The sequence below is a fragment of the Podarcis muralis genome, chromosome 13, assembly GCF_964188315.1.
Source record: "Podarcis muralis chromosome 13, rPodMur119.hap1.1, whole genome shotgun sequence".
Taxonomy (NCBI): domain Eukaryota; kingdom Metazoa; phylum Chordata; class Lepidosauria; order Squamata; family Lacertidae; genus Podarcis; species Podarcis muralis.
The window spans coordinates 50,893,699-50,917,445 of NC_135667.1; the positions used below are offsets into that span (position 1 = coordinate 50,893,699).

Below are 23,747 nucleotides of genomic sequence, written 5' to 3' on the forward strand. Positions count from 1 at the left end.
CCATCGGTTCCACTTCTACCTCATTCTAGAATGGTAGTTGAGGGAGCTTATTATTCCAGCAAATGATGCTGAAATCTATGCAAAATTGCATTTACATGAAATTGCTGGTGCTGAGTAAGATCACACAAAGATCTGAGGTGATATCAGTATCAAACTCTGTTTCTCACAAATGCCCCCACAACACCTTAAAAAAGACTTGCTGCATCATTCTTGCCTTCACCTATACCCCCACATGCTACCACTGTACATGGCCACATGGCACATGGCCACTGTGCTTCACCCACTAGTAAACTGGATTACTGCAATCTGTTGTACATGGGGCTGGCTTCTCAAAACCTAGAAAAATTTGTAAGTTAAAAAAACCACGAACCAGATTGCTGGCTGGGACTAGTAGGATGGAACAGATCTTTCCAATTCTTAAGCATCTTCTGGTCCATTTCTGCACACAATTTAAAGTGATGGCCATATCCTTTGAAGCCCTATATTATATTGATGAATTGTACTTATTGGTCATGTTTTTTGGACCCACGTGAGCTTGTTCAAATGCTAAGATTATCTTCAGAGGGCCTACTCAGGGTCTCCCTGCCTTCGGAGGTTAGGTGGCATCCAGAGAAGGTGTATGTGGTTCGGTTGTGACAACCTATTATAGAATGTTGTCTGCAGAGAGGCTGCTTTGGCAATGAACCGTTTGTTGACACCAGGTCAAAACTGAACGTTTTGCTCAGGCCTTTGACCATATAACAAGCTGATTTTTCTGCTAATGGCAACCGTCTTAAGCTGTTGTGGGATATGTTTTTCTTGCCTTGCTGTTTCAAACCTTACTGTATAGTAAGCTGCTCTGAATATTGCAAAACTGAAGGACGCAGGGAATAAATGCTATGAAATAAATAAAAAGTAAGTACTGTAGAATTTTCTTTGATACAGAGCTCCACCTTGTGGATATTTGGTGCCAGTACATATAAGCAACTGCCTTGCGCTGAATTGGTTTATCTACCCCAGTACCAATTACTGTGCTTGGAAGTGGCTCCACCAAGATATTGGACAGGATCTTTCCCAGCACGATTACCGCATTTTCCCGTGTATAAGACTGTATTTTTTCCTTAAAATAATTTTTTTTTAATGAAATGTTTGTTAAGCTTTTTTAGAATAATACAGTAAAAATGAAAAAGAAAATAGAAAAATACAAAATAAAAACAGTTAAAAATACACATATTTTCTGTTACTTATTTTCCTTTAACTTATTTCCCGGACCTCCTCATACCTCCCTTTTTTGTATTCCGCTTCAATTTATTGGTTCAGCAAATCCTTACCATTAAATTTAAACCCATTTATAACCCTTTTTTCATATTCTCTTAGAGCATTACAGCTGGAAACCCCTTAATTGCTATCCAACATCATTCTATCATTCATTAATTTTACAATATTTCTGTAGATAGTCTTTAAATTTCTTCCAATCTTCTTCCACCGACTCTTCTCCCTGGTCTCGGATTTCTGCCAATTCCATATAGTCCATCACCTTCATCTGCCATTCTAAAATTTTGAAGCTTAAAATAAGGCGTCGTCTTATACACGGATAGTGCATATTCTTAATTTTGAGTCACTGAAAAATATGGTATATGAAATCTTTTTAATTGCATATACCCCATATTAAACTGCAGACCTTCTGCATTCAAGCCATCAAACCATGTGCCCTATCACTCATTTCTCTCTCTCCACTCTAATCTTCCTGGTGTCAAATTTTATGGAAGCCCCATCCTCTTTACTAGACACTCTCTCCCCTCCCTGCCTCACACACATTCAGCAACACTGCCTAGCTTACAGATCTTCAGCACCTACATATCTCCTGCACAAATAAAGCCTGTGCTGGCTCTCTCTTCTGGCTTCTGCACACTCCTCTCATCTCATCCTGGTCCCCAGCCTACTTTATAAAGGGCAACAGGGACAAGTAAAAGTTTTACCGTATTTTTCACTCTTTAAGACGCACCAGACCATAAGACGCACCTAGTTTTTGGAGGAGGAAAACAAGAAAAAAAATATTCTGAATCCCAGAAGCCAGAACAGAAAGAGGGATCTGACTTCTGGGATAGACTCTTGCTGTTCTGGCTTCTGGGATAGCTGCACAAAGCCTCTTCAGGGCAGCGGGATGAAGGCGCCCCCTGCCCTCAAGAGGCTTCCCGTGGCTAAGCCAGAAGCCAGGATAGCAAGAGGGATCGCTGCGCAGCAATCCCGCTTGCTGTCCTGGCTTATGGGACAGCTGCGCGCAGCCTCTCCTGGGCAGTGGGAGGAAGTCTCCTCCATGAGCTGCGCTTCCTTTAAAGAGCGCGCGGAGTGTGTGTGTGGCTCTTGGAGGCTTTTCCCCGAGGAGGGAGAAGGGCAGCCCTTCTCCCACCTTGGGGAAAAGCCCCAAGAGCCACACACACGTTCCACGGGGCTCTTTAAAGGGAGCACTGAGCAGAGCCTCTCGCCTGCATTTGCTCCATAAGACGCACACACATTTCCCCTTACTTTTTAGGAGGGGGAAAGTGTGTCTTATAGAGTGAAAAATACGATATAAGGAAAGGCTTTGTTCCCAGTTACTCTAGAGCAGGGATGTCCAACAGGTCGATCGGGATTTACTGGTAAATCCCCTCGAGGTTTTGGTAGATTAATTAATTTATTGTTTATATCCCAACTTTCCTCCAAAGAGCTCAAAGTGTCACACATGGTTCTCCCTCGCCTCATTTTATTCCCACAACAGCCCCGGGAGGTTGTAAAGGCTGAGAGACAGTGACAAGGCCAAAGTCACCCAGTGAGCTTCATGGTTAAGTGAGGACTAGAACGGCTACCAATAAATGAATCTGAATTAATCCACTGCCTTAGGCCACATTATGCTAATGTTTTAATTGTTTTATGACTTGCAGTGATATTATTTTGACTGTTATATGTAAACACTTCGATAATAAACCCATCAATCCCTTTTCTGTCTTCACAAAAGCACAGGTGTTCTTGTAATGAATCATCTATCTATTAAATCTAATTTGAAGTAGCTCTTTCCAAAATTAATTCTAACTTGAAGTAAGATGTCAGATGACTGCCGTGCAATCTAATCCTGATTATGTCTGTCTTCCAGATATGAGCAAAGAAATGGCCGAAAAACTCTTCAGTGACTGTAAGTTTAAATCCCTCCTATTAGTTATAAGAAATGCAGTAATTCTTTTGAAGACATTTCTAAGCTACCCATGGTGACCAGGTCTTTGACCAATCCAGCAAAGTATAAATTGGGCTTATTAGGAGCCCATAAGGTTGATTCTCTGAAAGAGGTGGAGAAATATTCTCTGTCCCCCTTGGGGATTGGCCTTCTCATACAGTAAGAAGCAGGGCCAGGCTGCTGATTGGCTCCTCCATCAAAGGTCAGTGGATGAGAATCATAAAGATTGGCTCTGCCCTCTCTTTTGTCCTCTTCTTCTGCTTGTAATTGAAATGATTTTACTCAGAAAATGAATTTTCCTTAGTTCATCTTCCCTGCTAAAGGTTGCATAGCTCAAAAGCCCCTGAACTATTTGTCTACAGTTTGGCAAGGCTATTAAGGCATCTTTCTCAGGTCTGCACTGGTCAAATTGCCCACCAAACACTTCAAGATATTAAACTATTCCTTTTTTTATCCATCCAAAATTGTAATGGCTGTTCTTGAATTAAAACGATTGAAGCTAGCCTTCTGAAAATTTATGGGATTTATGGCTTTGGAAGGGGCAGCCCTGCCTGCAAATTTCTTCCAATTCTGCCCCAAAATAATAAAAAAGTTGTAAATTTCATGTGTGTGTGTGAAAACCCATTTTAGAAGTGTGCTGCACAAAAGTCTCTTGCTCTATTTGCCTGTAATTTGGTATGCTTTATTCACAGTGGGGTGGGGCTACCATGCCTGCAAATTTCATACACTTATGTCAAAAGGGGGGAAAGTTATAACCAGTTTTTGATTCCCCAATAATGAATATGAGGAGGTTAAATAAAGTGCACTAAAACTCCCAAGCCAAGTTGAGCAGCCTGTGGATTGATCTGAGCCAAACCAGGCTATTTTACAAAGTCCCAAACTGAGGTTTGAACACAATATTGAGGTTGATGCCCATTCCTACCAGAAACAAACCCTATCGGACATGGCTTGTTTATCTATTTATGTCCAGAGACGGCCTCTGTTTTCTACATAATAGCAAACTGAAGTTGTATGGTTTGATTAATCAATGATGAAATTCTAGGCTGAATAGGCAAAATAAAAATGGACAAATGGCTGGCTCTGGATGATGTCCATCCAGTTTCAAAGAACTCAAATGTGAAATTGCTGATCTTCTATAAAAAAACAAAACAAAACCCCAAAGTGTAAATTAATCCTCCATACCTGAGAACTGGAAAGTAGCCAACGTAACACCAATTTTTTAAAAGGGATACAGGGGGCATCCTGAAAATTACAAGCCACTTAGCTTAATGTCTGCATGGGAAAACTGGTGGAAAGTACCATTAAAGATAAAATAAGCAAGCATATAGAAGAACAAGCATTGCTGAAGTAGAATCTGCACGACTTTTATAATATAAACCTATTGAGTTATTTGAGAGTGTAAACAAGCATACAGAAAGAGGGATCCAGGTGGAATAGTGCACTTGGACTTTCAAAACGTTTCTGACAAGGTACTACACCAAAGATTCCTGTGTAAGCTTAGCAGTTATGGAATAACAGAGTTCCTCTTGTGGGTCGGGAACTGGTTAAATAGCAGGAAGCAAGGAGCAGTAACAAATGGACAGTTCTCAAAATGGAGGGCTGTAGAAGGTGGTGTCTGCTGCTGATTTTATCTTATTTTTGCAGCCATTTTAAAAGTTGTTGCAAGCTACGCTGAGCACTGTGGCTCAGAGGAGGAATCTAAACACTTCAAATAAGTAAAATGCATTTCTATTAAAGAAAATTATCTTTATTACTACATGAGAGCCGGTCTGCCATATGCACATATCATTTCTGCATGGGATAAGCACCATGATCTAAGTGTTTGGTTTAATGAGGTACTGAATACATATTTTGACTATGGTGAATTTGCAGAGCCTAACAAGAAAGAGGGAATGTACAGAAGAGTGTGTGAAGAGTAATGAAGTATATAGAATTTTGTGGGCTCATGGTGCCATACAGAGTCTGAATTAGGAGCATGTGGCAAAACTGACCCATGTTTTGAAAAAAGGCCCCAGTGAAGATGGATGTCTTTCCCCCAAAATAATTTTATCAGTATACACCTAGACAGATTGGCAGGTGTATTTCATAAACCTCAACATCTACCTTTTTCTTGACATTAACAGTCTGTGGGCTTCGATATAACAGATCAACAGTCTCTCCAAGAGTAACCGGAGGAGTTGAAATCTCGGGGTCTGGAGAGTGGCCATGGCAGGCCAGTCTCATGCGGAATAACATCCATCGTTGTGGTGCAACGCTGATCAGTAACACGTGGCTTGTGTCTGCAGCTCATTGCTTCAAAGAGTAAGTTTTCAACTAGAATAAGAAATGTACTGGTTGAATTATAAAGCTAAGCTCTCTGGTGACATGAGAGAGATCATGCTGACTTGTTGAGAACATATGAAGCTGCACATCTAGCTTACCTTGCGGAAGGATGTTCCTGGGGAGAGAACAGGTGGGCTCTGGCTGTTGCTTTACCAGTTTCTTTACCCGTTGCTGCTGTTCCCCATTACTGTGACATTTTAGTGTTTTGTTGTGATTGATATTTTAACTTGAGGAACTTATCTGTCATCAGTGCACAGGACATTATGTTAAATTAAGCGGGTGGTGCTGTGGTTTAAACCACTAAGCCTCTTGGGCTTGCCATTCAGAAGGTTGGCGGTTCGAATCCCCATGACAGGGTGAGCTCCTGTTGCTGTCCCAGCTTCTGCCAACCTAGGATTTCGAAAGCACACCAGTGCAAGTAGATAAATAGCTACCGCTGTGGTGGGAAGTTAAAAAGTCACGGTGTTCCGTTGCGCCAGAAGTGGTTTAGTCATGCTGGCCATATGACCCAGAAAGCTGTCTGTGGACAAATGCCGGCTCCCTCGGCCTGAAAGCGAGATGAGCGCAGCAGCCCCATAGTCTCCTTTGACTGGACTTAACCATCCAGGGGTCCTTTACCTTTTACCTTTCCTTATGTTAAACTGCCAACTGCCACCTTTAAGCTGGTCTCTGGGCTATGCTGAAAATGCATATACTCGTGCACACTTTTCTTATCTGTCCCCTATTGTGATCCTCAGATGAAGGGTGGTATAGAAATTTAATAAATAACAATTACTGTATTTTTCCGTGTATAAGACTAGGTTTTCCCCTTTTTAAAAATGTCAAAAATTGGGGGGGCATCTTATACACGGATAGTAAAATACACATTTTTTTCTTAAATCAGAGTCCCCCCAAATGTCTTATACATGGGAGCGTCTTATAGACGGAAAAATATGGTAACTTTGTTTTATTGAGTTAACTTGATCGTTTTGTTTGTGAACCACCTTGACATTCTTGAAATGAAAGGTGGTACAGTGGTGCCTCGCAAGACGAAATTAATTCGTTCTGCGAGTTTTGTCGTCTTGCGATTTTTTTTGTCTTGCGAAGCACGGTGTCGGGAAAGTTTTGGAAAAGCTTCAAAAATCACCAAAGTCTTAAAAACCTCAAAAAAGGCTACCACACCGCGTTCTATGAGTTGCTCCTCGAAGTCAAGTCGCAACTGTATTAACGGTGTTAAGAAAAAGGAAACAAACAGCAGCAAGAGTACTTATAGCAAAGTATTGGAAGACGCAAGAACTACCCACTCTGGAAGAATGGCAGATAAAGATGATTGACTGTATGGGACTAGCAGAAATGACTGGCAGAATCCATGACCAGGGAGAAGAGTCGGCGGAAGAAGATTGGAAGAAATTCAAGGAGTATTTACAGAAACATTGTAAAATTAATGAATGTTGAATGATGTTGGATAGAAACTAAGGGGTTTTTAGCTGTACTGTTGAGAGTGATATAGAAAAGAGGTAAAGAATTAGGTTACAAATTACTGATAGGGATTTGCTGAAATAACAATTTGAATAAGAATACAAGAAGGGGAGGTATGAGGAGGTCAGTGAAATATGTTATTGAAAATTAAGCATTGTAAACGTTATGTGTTTTTAAACTTTTTTCTTTTTTTCTTTTTGTATTAAATTGGAAAACCTTAATAAATATTTTTTTAAAAAAAAGAAAGAAAAAGGAAACAAACTTGCAAGACGTTTCCGTCTTGCGAAGCAGCTCAAAAAACAAAAAACCCTTTAGCGAGTTTTTTGTCTTGCGAGGCATTCGTCTTGCGAGGTACCACTGTATACAAATTATTTTATTAAATAAAATTAATAGCTCAGCGTTGTCTACTTTGACCCAGTAGACAACACTGGGCTATTCATTTTATCTCCAGAAACTGAGGCAGTGGTCTTTTCCAGCACAGGATCCTTTTTAGCTAGAGATGCCAGCCACTGAAATTGGGACGTTCTGCATGCTGGGCATGTTTCCTCCCGTGAGCTATAACTCATCCACAGCATAACAGTATGACAAGGACTTTGTATAAAAATCAGAAGGAACAAAAGGGGTGTATTATTGCAGTGAACTCATAGGCCCAACCTACAGGTGAAGTTTATTTGCATGAATCCCAGCTCCCACTTTGTTTTTTACCAAAAGCAGCTGCTGCAGGGTCATAATTTTGATCTAAGCCTACCTTGTTCCTGACACCTACCTGTGATAGCTGGGGAACAAGAATGAATGGAAGCAGGAGCTGCCATTTTCCCCACCTTACTGGTCTTTCACTCAACACTGCAGTCTCTGCAACTGCTTTTGATTAAAAAACACTGCTGCCACATTAGGGGAAAATTCAGTACAGTGGTACCTTGGTTTACGAACATAATCTGTTCTGGAAGTCCGTTCTTAAACTGAAACCGTTATTAAACTGAGGCGCACTGTCCCTAATGAGGCCTCCTGCTGCTGGTGGCCTTTCACTGTTCAGCTTCCGTTCGTGGACCATGGTAAAGTTCACTAACCAGAACAATACTTCCTTTCTGCGGAGTTCATATACCAAATAGTTCGTAAACAGGGCTGTTCTTAAACCGAGGTACCGCTGTATTTGGGGATCAGCTGATATCTGAAACATGGCTCTTACCCAGAGCAGTGATTACTGTATTTTTCGCACCATAGGGCGCACCGGACCATAGGGCGCACCCAGTTTTTTGGGGGGGAAATAAAGGGGAAAAAATTATTTTCCCCCCAGGCGCGGGGCTGGGGCGGGGGAAGCTCGAGCTTCCCCCGACCCCAGCCCCCAAACAGGCAGCTCTCTGCAAGCCGTAGGAGCCAAGCGCTGGCTCCCGCTGCTTGTGGAGAGGTCTGCGAAGCCTGGACACGCTGATCTCAGCGCGCGCAGGCTTCGGCATGCCGGCAACTCTCCGCAAGCAGCGGGAGCGCTCCCGCTGCTTGCGGGGAGGTCCGCGAAGCCTGGACGCGCTGAGCTCAGCGCGCGCAGGCTTCTGCATGCAGGCAACTCTCCGCAAGCAGCAGGAGCCTAGCGCTGGGCTCCCGCTGCTTGCGGAGAGGTGTGCGAAGCCTGGAGAGCGTGAGGGGTTGGTGCGCACCGACCCCTCTCACTCTCCAGGCTTCAGCGAAAGCCTGCATTCGCACCATGGGATGCACACACATTTCCCCTTCATTTTTGGAGGGGAAAAAGTGCGTCCTATGGTGCGAAAAATACGGTACTCCAGGCATAGGCAAACTCAGCCCTCCAGATGTTTTGGAACTACAATTCCCATCATCCCTGACCACTGGTCCTGCTAGCTAGGGATCATGCAAGTTGTAGTCCCAAAACATCTGGAGCGACAACTTTGCCTATGTCCGGATTACTCCATGCCAAGGTAACTCAAATTCAAAATATAGGATATAAATTAAGCACATTTGCACATTTCTACTTTGTACAGCTTCATCTGCTTTCAGTTTTTGGGTGTGGGGAAAGGGCTTGGAGTGGTGGTAGCTTTCAAGAAAGGGGAACTATGGGGACAGCCTAGAGTATGGCGTTACCAAGAAATACATGTTGTCAAGATCAAACAGTGGACTCACAATATTGTGTTTTCTTTGTAACAGTAATGTGAGTGTTAGTATTGGAAGGGAAGAATCAGTGGGAGAGGGATGCATAACCTTCCCCCCTCTTAAGAATTATCATCTGTAAATAACTTCTCCTCCCTCTGCCACATTTATACTGCTCTTCTCTAGTTGGGCTCTCAGCTGGGAGATCCGATTTGCCAAGAAGAACCTAGCAAGCATGGGAAGGGTTAAGCAACCACTCCTCCTGCCCACTGATGCTCTTTTGAACATTGTCTCCCAGTTTTTGTATTAGCTCATCACATATTGCTTTGGGGACAATGTGTACTGACAAAGAGTACTCAGAATCAGGGAGACAGATATGAATAGCAATGGGAGAAGGAGAAATAGCAGCTTGTTCAGGGAAATAACATTCCACCAACCAAAGTGGAGGTCCTTCTCAAATCCTTTCACAGATGGGTCTTCACTATAATAATAATAATAATAATTTTTATTTATACCCCGCCCTCCCCAGCCAAGGCCGGGCTCAGGGCGACTAACAAGCAATAATAAAAACAAGTTGAACGAATACAACTAAAAAAACAAGATTAAAATACAACATTAAAATATTGAAACATTAAAATGCAGCCTCATCACAGGAGGAGAAAGGAAAAAGAAAAAAGAAAGAGGGGGGGAATCAAATTGGCTTCAAGCCAAAGGCCAGGCGGAACAACTCTGTCCTACAGGCCCTGCGGAAAGAAATCAGATCCTGCAGGGCCCTGGTCTCATGAGGCAGAGCGTTCCACCAAGCCGGAGCCAGAGTTGAAAAGGCCCTGACTCTGGTTGAGGCTAATTTAACTTCCTTAGGGCCCGGGACCTCAATGGTGTTGCTATTTATGGACCTTAAGGTCCTCCATGGGGCATACCAGGAGAGGCGGTCCCTTAGGTACAAGGGTCCTTTGCCGTGAAGGGCTTTAAAGGTCAAAACCAGCACCTTAAATCTGACCCTGTACTCTACTGGGAGCCAGTGCAGCTGGAAAAGCACTGGGTGAATATGCTCCCATGGCAGAGACCCCGTGAGGAGGTCTAGATGCCGCTCGCATACTTCCAAGGCCTTGTGTGACTGTGAGGATTGTAGCTTGTTGCTTTGCTTTTTCTTTAGAAAAGATGAAGACAACAAAGAATCTCAAAATCATAATCAGTTCAACAGGAGCTAGAATACATGTAGCCCTTCTCTGCTTTCTCTTGGAGTGTAGTCTTTCTGTTGTGTATCTGCGTATGAACAAGTTCAGCAATCTTGGGATTCGCTCTAATCTGTTGCTTCTTTTCAGTTCCAGTAACCCACGTTTATGGACTGTTAGCTTTGGAACCTATCTGACACCTTCACTGCTTGTACGGCCTGTCAAGACCATTATAGTTCATGAAAAGTACCGTTATCCAGCCCATGAATACGACATTGCTGTTCTGCAGCTGGCTAAACGTGTGGACTTCACAAATGCTGTTCATCGGGTTTGCCTTCCAGATGCAAGTGAGAGGATTCCATATAATATAGATGCTGTTATTACAGGATGGGGAGCAATGAGTGATGATGGTAAGCACATCTACTTAGAAGAAGACAGTATTTCATATGATAAGATTAAGAGTAGGGGTGGGAACGTATCTTTCGTCAGTGTTAAGATTTAAGGAGAGAAAGACAGGGATGGATTCTTTTTTGCACAATTATGTTAAATTAGCAATGCCATCTTTAAACTTCCTTATTCCCATCTAATTGTACATGCAGTTTTTTGAACCTTGTACAGGGAGTGGCCAGGCAGGGAGCAGGGGAGTGACAGCAGATTGCTGAGGGCTGCTGGTTTCTGTGGAGATGAGAAAATGCTGAGTAGGGAATGAAATGATAAATGCGGAGGGGCAAAAACCCCTCCCCCAAGCTGTCAAAGTGAGAGGAAAGGAAGATGAAGAGAAGATGAAAGAAATCTTCGCTTGAGTGGAAGAAGAAATCATGGAGCCTAGAAGGGAAAGGCTCAACTGCAGAGACACAAATATCTTCCCCCTTAAATCTCTTATATTCATGCAAGTTTAAGCAGCTGTGGCTAATCTTATATGACACACCATAAAAGTTTATTCTATGCCTTGCCTTACCTACAGCAAAATTATTTGATGCATTGATGAATATTTTCCATTTAGGTGAAACCCCTAATGTTCTTCAAGAAGCAACAGTAAAGCTCATAGACTCCACCACTTGTAATAGAAAAGAAGTGTACAATGGGGCCATAACGCCTGGGATGATATGTGCTGGGTACCTGGAAGGAGGAGTAGATTCCTGTCAGGTATGTCCACTCTCATCTGATAAAATTAATCCCCTGTAAACAAAGGTGACATTCCTGTGGGAAGAATATATTTAAAGGAACATCACTTCCTGGTTTTGAGTACAGTCATACCTCGGGTTGCGAACGCTGTGGGTTGTGCATTTTCAGGTTACAGACCGCGCTGAATCTGGAAGTACCAGAACGGGTTACTTCTGGGTTTCGGCGCTTGTGCATCTGCAGAAGCGCAAAATGAGGTCAAGCGCATGCGCAGAAGCGCCGAATCACGTCACGCGCATGTGCAGACGCAGCGCTTCAGGTTGCAAACGCTTCAGGTTGCAAACGTGCCTCCCGCACGGATCACGTTCGCAACCCGAGGTATGACTGTATTAGAAACCTTCCTCAATGCCTCATACTTACTCTTATTTATTAAAAAATATATTTATAACCTGTCCTTCATTAATACAGATACCAGGGTGGGGCATAGAACACAAAATAAAAGCAATCAATGAAATAAGCAGCAATAGATGTAAAAACACACCATCAAACAAATAAATCAGCTAAAAACAAAAGAACGGAGGACAGGCAGAAGTCCTTGCCACGGTGAGCCCTGAACTGAGTCTGTGCTTCCATCTCAAGGCTGGAAGGTTGGATCCGCCATCTGTACTGGGATGGCTTCTCTAGAGAAGTTCTTGCTAGAGAGAATGCGTGTGAAACACAGCAGCACTACATTGGCTCCAGATGCTCCACCTGTACACACACTCAAACTAAGCATTTGTGGTCTCTGCAGTTCCCCATATGGGTTCCTTGTCTGCACACAGCACAGCACACAACTAGAGCTAAAGACTCGACTGTTTATGGTGCAAAGATCAAACCCAAGAGCAGAGTGGCATACCCAGAAGGGTAAGGCCAGCACCTTCCCACTCATTTCTTTTCTGTCTGCCTAGCAGCCATGTCTGAGACTAAAGTCCGTGGACTGAGTCTGTCTCTCCCCCTCATTCTTCCTTTCGTCATTTTTTCTCCTCCTCTCTTTCTTTCCTGCCTTTTCCATTTGTGTTTTAACTATTGGAACTTGCGGAATACCAGTTCTCTTTCAAATCAAGAGTTATTTTCTTGTTCTTACATACACATCCATGTGGGATGAAGCAGGGGCCCTCTCTTTGAATGAATAACCACTATGTGTTGACTAAGAACATCCTACTAATACTCAGTCTAGAGTTTCTCTCTCTCTCACTGGCTCTGATCCAGATACACACACAAAACCCTGAAAGGCCTGCATCTAGCACCCGACACAAAGAATTGCTTCTGTTAAAATACATGGCTATTGCAAAATTCAAAAATGGCTATCCTGTTGCCTCTGGTTTGAGGAGAGATAATATTTGCAAAATGCATAAACATGGGTAGGGAGGGACAACAGCAAGTACAAGACCTGAATGTACTTTTAACATTAAAATGAGTATATTTTAGCTTGATGCTGCCCCTTTAATCTTCTGCTTCTACTGAAAATCCATGTTTTATTAAAACTCCCTTTCCTCCCCCTCTAGGGCGACTCTGGTGGCCCGCTGGTTACACCTGACACAAGAAACATGTGGTATCTTGTCGGCATAGTGAGCTGGGGAGACGAGTGTGCTAAGCCAAATAAGCCTGGAGTCTACACACGAGTGACTTACTTTCGGGACTGGATTACCAAATATACTGGGCTCTGATGCAAAATTTGTACGTTTTGCACATCATAAGGTGGTATGCAGGTCATACTCGTTTGTAACTTGTGCAAAAGTCCTTTACGTGAGATTGTCTGCCTTCTTTCCAAAGTTGTTGGCGTTGCTCTGGTACGTTAAGAAGTAATGGAGGCAGACTGTTAAACAGTATTTATTTACAGTATTCACATAGGCTTCCCTCACAAAATAAGAGTAACCTTCCCTTGCATAGCTTGAATGATTCCCCCCACTTTCCTCTGTTTTCTATTCCCCTCTCCCTCTCCCTGTCATGGAAGCTGCATGTTAGCAGGAAATATTGTGAGTTCAGAACATTGAAGGATTTACTCATTGCCACCAAACAGCTACAATGGCAGTCAGGGCTGGCACCAGAAGTGAACACAAAATGGCGCTCCCCACTAGGGAAGAAGGGGTGAGTGAAGATCTGCATCGGAAACAAGTTTACCCAATGGTTGAAGTGAGAATCAAAGGCCGTTTCAGGGTGGGGAGGGAGGGGAAGGTGCCCACTCTGACTAATGCCAGGCAGGTGCAGAGCCCAGGAGACTCCAGAGGTCACTCCTGCCATTTCCTCGCTGGGGTAGGAGGAGACCAGCAGCACCTCCTGTCTGACAAATGGCCGCATAGGGGGAAGCTGCCAAGGAGGTGGCAGATCTCACCTCTGAGGAGTGTGCTGCTGCGGCCATCTCTGCCAGAGCATTTCTTGAGAGGCTGAATCTGCTGCCCCTGTGAATCCTGCCACCAGAGGTTACCTCACCTTGCCTCATGGGTGCATAGCTGTCAACTTACAGATTTGAAAATAAGGGACCAGCAGCCAAAATAAGGGATTTTCCGGGCACACATGTTCAACCTCTGAGCCCAAGGCAGAAAGCCCAGCCAGCAGCCAAACGAAGCCTCATCAATAAGGGACAGCAGCGGGACATGGCGCTGGGATAAGGGACTGTCCCGCCAAATAAGGGACGCTTGACAGCTATGCATATAATAATAATAATAATAATAATAATAATAATAATAATAATAATAATTATGCATGGGTGGCTGCCCCTGACAGCATTCAATAAACACACAAGACGTAACCGGCTGTATGTTTGAATAAATAAAGTGTACTATTCATTGTATTAAATTGTAGATTTCAACAGAAGTAGCTCATAAAGTTCAACGGGAAAAGGTAGAAGACCCAGTGGATCAGTTCATTCTCTAATCAGTTCATGCATAAGGTCCATATATGTGTAAGTGTCTATTCCACCTGTCTGTTCATAGAGTCCAACAATCCAGACAAAAGGTTGTTACAGTTCCACAGAATCCTTTCACAGAGTCTAAGACAAAGATTTCCAGAATATTAACCTTGTTTTGCCGTCCTGGGCTTCATCAGGATTACGGTATTGTATTTATCTGCTTTATCTAGAGTTTGTACTACTGATGAAGCCCAGGATGACGAAACAAGGCTAATATTCTGGAAATCCTTGAATAGTACAATGAATAGTAAAGGTAAAGGTACCCCTGCCCGTACGGGCCAGTCTTGACAGACTCTAGGGTTGTGCGCTCATCTCACTCAAGAGGCCAGGGGCCAGCGCTGTCCGGAGACACTTCCAGGTCATGTGGCCAGTGTGACAAGCTGCATCTGGCGAGCCAGCGCAGCACACAGAACGCCGTTTACCTTCCCGCTAGTAAGCGGTCCCTATTTATCTACTTGCACCCGGGGGTGCTTTCGAACTGCTAGGTTGGCAGGCGCTGGGACCGAGTGATGGGAGCGCACCCCGCCGCGGGGATTCCAACCGCCGACCTGACGATTGGCAAGTCCTAGGCGCTGAGGCTTTTACCCACAGCGCCACCCGCGTCCCTAGTATACTTTAGTATACTTTATTTATTCAAAAGTACAGCTGGTTACGTCTTGTGTGTTTATTGAATATGTTTCATGTAACCAGAGGTTTGTTGTTGTTTTGTTCCTGACAGCAGCCATAGATAAGGTGGACAGCTTGAAGTGAACTGCATAGGACATTCTCTCTAGAGGTGGAGCTTAGCCAGTTCCAAAGAATGGGAAGCAGCAGTCTCACTGCAAGGCATTCAGATGAGGCCATTGCCCTGAATTTTATCATGTAGAATCATTGCTATATTCCCCTTTGCCTTACATCCAGAAATGTGCTAGTAGTACCTTTTCCTGCATTACTGTATCAGGAACATTATGGCAGGCCTGCTAGACACTTTCAACCAGCAGCAAAAGTAAACTACACATTTTTTTCAGAATTCCTATACAGTGGTACAGTCATACCTCGGTTTGCGAACATGATCTGTGTGGGAGGCACGTTCGTAACCCACAGCGTTCGCAGTGCGTGGCGTGACCCGGTGCTTCTGCGCATGCGCGAGTGCCCAAACCCGGAAGTAACCCGTTCTGGTACTTCCGGGTTTGGCGCGGTCTGCAACCTGAAAACATGCAACCCGCAGCGTTCGTAACCCAAGGTATGACTGTACCTTGGTTTACAAACTTAATCTGTTCCAGAAGTCTGTTCTTAAACCAAAGCATTCTTAAACCAAGGCGTGCTTTCCCATAGCAGTGGGGGACTCAATTTACAAATGCAACACACTCAACATGTTCTGCTTCCAAGGCAAAGTTCACAAACCAAAACACCTACTTTCGGGTTTGCAGCGTTCTTAATCCAAGTTGTTCATAAACTACTAAGCGGTTCTTAAACCAAGGTACCACTGTATTGCCTTGCTGGCACTCTAGTACAGTGATGTACGTAGCTGCCATGCATTTTGGAACTTTGTAAAATTTCACACTCTGTTTTTGTCAGCGTGTCTTCATCACATACACACAATCTGATGATGGGAGCGAGTTAAGTTGCACAAATCTTTTAATTGCACAACCTGAATTTGCCAAAATAGTGCTAGTCTGAAAGCACCGTTAGAGTGATGATATATGTAATATATCATCAATCTTCCTTGGGCTTCACAGCTGAAATTAAAGTTATACGTGCTAGCGAATCAAATGCCACCTGAGGCATCAGTCTTGTCCACCTTAAAAAACAAACAAACTGCTGCATGTAGGCTAATTTGTTCTTCTTGAACAAAATTAGTGAAACAGCTGTCCAAGGAATATTAAGGGGTGGGGTGGGGTAGAGTTTCTTGGCAATAGCATGGATTCCAGCCTATAAACTTTCAGGACTGGGCTGAGCATACTTACAAAACTACCTTCCTAGTCTAAAAACATTTCCGCTTTCTTCACTCAAAAAACATCCAACGATCAAAAGTTTGTGCAAAACTAGAAAAAGTCACTTACTTTAGTGATGCAAAGGACAGTGCCTGGAGCTATAGATATTGTTACTTTCTCCTAAATTGTAAAGGTAAAGGTACCCCTGCCCGTACGTGCCAGTCGTGTCCGACTCTAGGGTTGTGCGCTCATCTCACTTAAGAGGCCGGGAGCCAGCGCTGTCCGCAGACACTTCCGGGTCACGTGGCCAGCGTCTCCTAAACTGAAGTGTGGATAAATAATTCATTTTCAGTTAAGATGTAAGAGTAGTCAACTATGTTGTACGCAGAGCAGGCCCACTGAAAATAATGAACATGACTAAGCTTGGTCCTTTAATTTCAGTGGGTTTACTTTGAGTAAAACTTAAATCGCTATTCCCCTGAATGATTTAAGGGCAACTGGTTTTAATATTTCCAGAGGTGGGAGAATTGGCCATTGTATGCTCCTGCCTTTCCAATAGACCTTGATGTAACCTGAATGAAATGTGCATAGCACCAAACAGAGTCTCATGGAACAGACTCTCTCCGAAGGTGGTGGACTCTCCTTCATTGGAGATATTTAAGCAGAGGATGGATGGCCACCTGATGGGGTGCTTTAGTTGAGATTCTTGCATTGGAAGGGGTTGGACTAGATGATCCTTGGGGTCCCTTCCAACTCTACAATTCAGTGATTATGTACAATGGTGCCTCGCAAGACGAAATTAATTCGTTCCGCGAGTTTTGTCGTCTTGCGATTTTTTTCGTCTTGCGAAGCACGGTGTCGGGAAAGTTTTGGAAAAGCTTCAAAAATCGCTGAAGTCTTTAAAAACCTCAAAAAAGGCTACCACACTGCGTTCTATGAGTTGCTCCTCGAAGTCAAGTCGCAACTGTATTAACGGTGTTAAGAAAAAGGAAACAAACTTGCAAGACATTTGCGAAGCAAGCCCATAGGGAAAATCGTCTTGCGAAGCAGCTCAAAAAACAAAAAACCCTTTCGTCTAGCGAGTTTTTTGTCTTGCGAGGCATTCGTCTTGCGAGGTACCACTGTATGTCTGCTATCTCCTCCAACACTTCAGCTTTTCGATTCTTACCGGATACAGACACGGATGGCTATGTTTCTAGCCAATTTTTTCTCCTCCACACCTGCCTTGTTTTCCAACTACTTTTCACACTATTTTGTAACATTTTGGTTGGCATAATAAAAGTATTGTCCCAATATGATTTTTGGAATTTAATTTATCCTTGAATTTCATTTTAGCAGCTCACGGGTAACTTCTTTCTCAATATCATGGGCGTTAGCATGGTGGGTAAATAAATAAAAATACTTAACTAATGACCAATTGCATTATCGTTACCACTGCAGATAACTTGGTTCTAACCCCCCCCCCCAATAAACCCAGGCTATGCCCATGCTCAGTGTCCTATATTTGAAAAGCTGGGAAACTGCATGTTGGTGCTAATGTTTCAAGAACATTGAGAAAAGAAATAAAGGAACTCCGAAGAAGGATCTTCTTTACCTTTTAAGATTAAATAATGGAAGAAACTTATCACAACATACTTTTGTTGGGTCGTCTTTCTACATTTCTATCTCTAAATCACCCATTAAACCATTTTCTTATACATACTTAAGTATATCAGTAGCTTTTTTACTTGTCTGCCAATCAAGTATGAAACAACAAAAACGACGAAGACAGACTTCCATTTCAGATTGTGGTTTTGTGGCTGCAAGGAGGAAAGCACAGAGAACTCTGTCACTGAGTTCACATGGGGGTGGGGGGGAAATTCTGTTCAGGGTGATATAGTGTCCATCTTTACACAAGTCCACCTTTGCTGCTGCAGGTGAAGAGATTCCTACTTGCATCTTGAGAAGGTCACAGGAAAAAGGTGTGGTTACAGAGGATTTAAATGGAGATTCTAACAAACCCTGCAGCTGCAACACTAATTCCCGAAGGCCTCTACTGTATTGTCAAATCCATGACTTCCTTTCACTCAGTTCTCTTCGTCTGGTAACACTTGATGGGTTGCAGAAGCCAAAACTTTCACCACATAATTATAATATAATTTCAGACACATTTCATATTATTTGTGGTGAGGTTTTTTTTTCTTCTTCAAAAAATTGGACTTTTGTGGATTATAGGCATAGCTAAATATTACATGTTCTAATGCAGTGGTTTTTTGTTTTGTTTTTAAACTTAGAATAGTATTTCTATTCTGATTTTTCAATTTGTTATATATATATGTGTGTGTGTGTGTGTGTGTGTGTGTGTGTGTATACACACACACACACACACACACACACACACACGTATCCTAGCCAATTAAGAATGTAACCACTTTTAAGATTGGAGAAAGGGTTATTGTTTCACTTGTGTAAGGTATTTGCCTTTACCCATCTTAGACTGACATTCTTCAGCTATAGAATATTCTAAGGCTGTCTTCTTATCAGTAGGACATCTTCCCAATGCCTTGAATGAGTTTTAGATCCAAATATGCTAGATGAACTTCAGAACATTTATAGCCCACATCTCTGATTAGGACTACAAGTAGGGAGCAACTGATTTGTCTCCATAAGAATCATTGGTACATGCTAAGGAATATAATAAGGAACTTAGAGGAAGCATGTTGTTCCTGAAATATGTTTCAGTAGCTGTAACGAAACAGAAGGTGAAAACCAAGCACTTGGTGATAACAATTTTTCATTGGTTTCATATCTATTGTGAAGTTGATTCAGAGCAGTGATGGCCAAACTTGGCCATCCAGCTGTTTTGGGACTACAATTCCCATCATCCCTGACCACTGGTCCTGTTAGCTAGGGGTGATGGGAGTTGTAGTTCCAAAACAGCTGGTGGATGATGGGAGTTGTAGTCCAAAAACAGCTGGAGGCCCAAGGTTGTGGAACACTGGGTTAAACCACAGAGCCTAGGACTTGCCGATCAGAAGGTTGGTGTTTCGAATCCCCGCGACGGGGTGAGCTCCCGTTGCTCGGTCCCTGCTCCTGCCAAAAGCAGTTCAAAAGCATGTCAAAGTGCAAGTAGATAAATAGGTACCACTGCGGCGGGAAGGTAAACGGCGTTTCCATGTGCTGCTCTGGTTTGCCAGAAGCGGCTTAGTCATGCTGGCCACATGACCTGGAAGCTGTACGCCTGCTCCCTCAGCCAATAAAGCGAGATGAGCGCCGCAACCCCAGAGTCGGCCACGACTGGACCTAATGGTCAGGGGTCCCTTTACCTTTACCCAGATGCTTAGAAATGTGAGGTAGTTTCAATCTGTTTTAGCACTTTTAAGTTTAGGTGGCAAGTGCGGCAGGAAGATTCAAGGACGATCAAAGAAAACATTTATAAACATTTCAGTGTAGTATTGTATCAAATTATTATTTTTCATATATCCACATATGTGTATTAATACGAAGGGCTGTATACAAATTTAATTAATTAATTAATTAATAATAATAACAACAAATCTCTTTTCAAAACGAGAGCAAGACCACTGACAATTCTTCCACAGTTCTGCACAACATATTGTTGAGAACAAGGATTTTCAGCTCTGACAAATACAAAAGATCAGAAAAGAGAAAGACTCATGTCAGTGAGATGAGAGTTTATCTCAAATTAGACCTTATATAAATGAGTTTAGCCGGCAAAAGCAAACTCACACCCCTCCCCGAGTTTGTATAAATACATAGGGTACACACGTAAGAGTCTCTTCATCATTATATTTTTTGGGGGAGTGATTCATGTTCTTATGCACCTGCATTGGTTTATATTTTCTGGATACCCCATGATCCTATTACAAAGCAGTCTTGTCCTTTGTTACACATCAAGCACTGCTGGTTGTTTCTTTTTTGAGGTTGAATCCTGACAAGACAGATGTACTGTTTTGGGGGGACAGGGAGCGGGTGGGTGGGGGGATTCCCTGGTCCTGAATGGGGTAACTGTGCCCCTGAAGGACCAGGTGTGCAGCCTGGGAGTCATTTTGGACTGACAGCTGTCCATGGAGGCGCAGGTCAATTCTGTGTCCAGGGCGGCTGTCTACCAGCTCCACCTGGTACACAAGCTGAGACCCTACCTGCCCGCAGACTGTCTCGCCAGGGTGGTGCATGCTCTAGCTATCTCCCGCTTGGACTACTGCAATGCACTCTATGTGGGGCTACCTTTGAAGGTGACCCAGAAACTGAAATTAATCCAGAATGTGACAGCTAGACTGGTGACTGGGAGTGGCCGCCGGGACCACATAACACCAGTCTTGAAAGACCTACATTGGCTCCCAGTACGTTTCCGAGCACAATTCAAAGTGTTGGTGCTGACCTTTAAAGCCCTAAACGGCCTTGGTCCAGTATACCTGAAGGAGCGTCTCCACCTCCATCGTTCTGCCCAGACACTGAGGTCCAGCGCCGAGGGCCTTCTGGCGGTTCCCTCTTTGTGAGAAGTGAGGCTACAGGGAACCAGGCGGAGGGCCTTCTCGGTAGTGGCGCCTGCCCTTTGGCACGCCCTCCCATCAGATGTCAAATACGTATTTTCCGCACCATAGGACGCACCGGACAATAGGACGCACTTTGTTTTAGAGGGGGGAGAACAAGAAAAAATAAATTCTCCCCCTCTCTGCCCAGCGCCCCGTCAGCGAAGCGGCAGGAGGCGCTGCGCAGAGAGGGGGAGAACTTTCCCCCTCTTGTTTCCCCGCTCTAAAACAAGGTGCCGTTCAGGCGGCTACCTTGGAAGCCTGGAGAGTGAGAGGGGTCGGTGTGCACTGACCCCTCTCGCTCTCCAGGCTTCAGGGTCCTTTCGACCTGCTCTTTGGGGCTGGCGGGGGGAAGCCCACCACCAGCCCCAAAGAGCAGGTCAGGGAGCAGTGGAAAGGCGCAGGGGAGAGGCTCCTGCCATAGCCGCGCGTCACCTCTCCAGCCGGGAGAGGGTCGCGGGGCTATGGCGTCTTCGCTCCATAGGACGCACACACATTTCCCCTTCATTTTTGAAGGGGGAAAAGTGCGTCCTATAGAGCGAAAAATACGGTAGATAAACAACTACCTGACATTCAGAAGACATTTTAAGGCAGCCCAGTTCAGGGAAGTTTTTAATATTTAATGCTGTATTGTTTTTAACACTCAATCGGGAGCCGCCCAGAGTGGCTGGGAAAACTCAGCCAGATGGGCGGGGTATAAATAATAAAATATTATTATTATTATTATTTATTATTATTATTATTTTCCTTCCAATGTATTTCTTATCAATAAGAAAATTCGGCATGGGAAATTTTCATTCTGAAACTGTGGTGCGGGGCGGTCTGAGACCCTACTGCAGGGGTCAGCAACCTTTTTCTGCAGGGGGCCGGTCCACTGTCCCTCAGACCTTGTGGGGGGCAGGACTATATTCTGAAAAAGAAAAAAAAAATGAATGAATTCGTATGCCCCACAAATAACCCAGAGATGCATTTTAAATAAAAGCACACATTCCACTCATGTAGAAACACCAGGCAGGCAGGCCCCACAAATAACCCAGAGATGCATTTTAAATAAAAGCACACATTTTACTCATGTAAAAACACGCTGCTTCTTGGACCGTCCGCGGGCCGGATTTAGAAGGCGATTGGGCCAGATCCGGCCCCCGGGCCTTAGTTCGCCTACCTATGCCCTACTGCTTCAGAGAATTTCATCGGGATATGTGCAACCATGAGGACTAGAAACAAATTAATCACAACAAAAAGTCGGGAGAAAGTTGAGAGCCGCCGCTGCTGCTGCCGCCCTACCCATCCGACAGGGCGCTCCCGCCTTTCGCGCGCTGCTTCTTTCACACGTTCGCGTCAGACACGCGTCGTTCGCGCCTCCTCCTCCTTTTCCTCACGGTGCTGGTTTTTGCATTTGAAAACACGCAAGCGCCGGCCTACCTTGCCTGAGGAGAACCGCGCGCGGCGGTTGGCGGCGAGAAGGGAGGCGGCCTCCGTCCTGTCAGGAGGCGGAGTGTCGGCCCGGGCTCCGGGATTGGCCTGCGAGGCGCCGCGGACCCGGCCTCCCTGCACCCGGGAAGGGCGCCGCGGGGCGGAGCGAGGCCGCTGCTTCCCTCGCTCGCCGGCTTGGGAGCTGAGGTGACGCCGACGCTTCCTCCTTTCCCTCAGCCTTGCCCGCCTTCCCCGCCGCTTCCTCTTCTCCCCTCAGGGCCTGAGGTTCGGGGCCGCCGGAGCGCCGCGTGACGGGGCAGAGAGGCAGCCGCCGCCGCCGGCGAGGAGGAGGAGGAGGGTGTCGGGTGAGGAATCCGCCGAGGCCTCTGCGGCGAGGGAGGCCGGCCGGGCCTGCGCTTGGCCGAGGCTGGGCTTGAGGGGGCGGCCGGGGAGAGGGGACCTGTCCGACCGACCGACCGGGGAGGGGAGGATATGGGGGGGGGTCTTCACAGGCCTTAGCCCCCCAGCCTAAACCTGGGACGGGAGGAACGAGGGAAGCCGTGGCGTGACATGGCACATGGCAATTTTTATTTTTTATTTGTTGGTTCGACGTGAATTCGGGTGGGGGGAAAGCCCATGACTCGGTTAGCCACCCCCTCCCCAAATTAAAATACACCGCCAGGTTTCAGTTTCTGTGACTACAGCCTCCCCTCCCCCCAAAAAATCCAAAGCTTCAGCTTTTATAGTTGCATCCCTGCTTCAAATCCAAAATTCAGGGCCAGGTTTCAGCTTCTAGAATTATTACTCGCTGCCAAAAAGATCCAAAATTCAATGCCAGGCTTCAGCTTCCATAACTTCGCCCCACCCCAGTCCAAAATTCAATGCCAGGTTTCAGCTTCTAGAATTACGTGCCCTCTCTCCAAAAAGATCCAAAATTCAATGCCGGGTTTCAGCTTTTAGAAATATGTGCTCCCTCTCAAAAAAAATAAAAAAATTAAAAAAAAATCCTAAATTCAATGCCAGTTTTCAGCTTCTAGAATTACATGCCGCCTCTCCAAAAAAAAATCCAAAATTCAATGCCAGGTTTCAGCTTCTAGAATTACACCCCACCCCCTTCCAAATTAAGTATCAGCTTCCATAATTACAATACCCCCAGAATTCAAAACTCTGTGCCACATTTCAACTTTCATAATTACCCTCCCTAATAATAATAATAATTCAGTGCCATGTTTCATGGGGCGTAGCCAGGATTTATGTTGCGGGGCAGGCTTCATGTTGGGGGGCCCCCAAACCTCAGTTAAGTATTTTTATTGATTTACTTGATTGGGGGCAGCTGCTTCCCTGCCCCCCCCCCCCCCCCGGCTGTGCCCATGCTATGTTTCAACTTCCATTAATCCATTTGCTTAAAAAAAAACCCCACCCCAAACACTTCATTGTTTCTGGAAGACAAGAAGGAAGAATAACTGTGGATGTGCAGAGTGTGTACCACTCTGTTGTTGTTGAGCCTTTCTCTTTCTCTCTCTCTCTGCATCAAAGACTGTGTGCACCTTGCGACAGAACTGTGAAATTTGGAGGCAGGTA

The 23,747-nt window shown here is 44.6% G+C and overlaps 2 protein-coding genes across 2 annotated transcripts in view; both read left to right on the forward strand.

Moving 5' to 3' along the window:
• LOC114582552 (transmembrane protease serine 11E-like) overlaps positions 1-14,045 on the forward strand; it is a 73,424-nt gene extending 59,379 nt beyond the window's left edge. Inside the window, exons 6-10 of the mRNA XM_028703648.2 lie at positions 3,110-3,148; positions 5,311-5,488; positions 10,390-10,649; positions 11,243-11,385; positions 12,906-14,045. Coding sequence (XP_028559481.2) covers positions 3,110-3,148; positions 5,311-5,488; positions 10,390-10,649; positions 11,243-11,385; positions 12,906-13,067 — 782 coding nt within the window. The 3' untranslated portion in view covers positions 13,068-14,045. The remainder of the gene's footprint in view (positions 1-3,109; positions 3,149-5,310; positions 5,489-10,389; positions 10,650-11,242; positions 11,386-12,905) is intronic.
• Positions 14,046-21,945: 7,900 nt separating this feature from the next.
• The window catches only part of UBA6 (ubiquitin like modifier activating enzyme 6), a 47,829-nt gene continuing 46,027 nt past the window's right edge, over positions 21,946-23,747 (forward strand). Inside the window, exons 1-2 of the mRNA XM_077917586.1 lie at positions 21,946-22,373; positions 23,703-23,744. Coding sequence (XP_077773712.1) covers positions 21,961-22,373; positions 23,703-23,744 — 455 coding nt within the window. The 5' untranslated portion in view covers positions 21,946-21,960. The remainder of the gene's footprint in view (positions 22,374-23,702; positions 23,745-23,747) is intronic.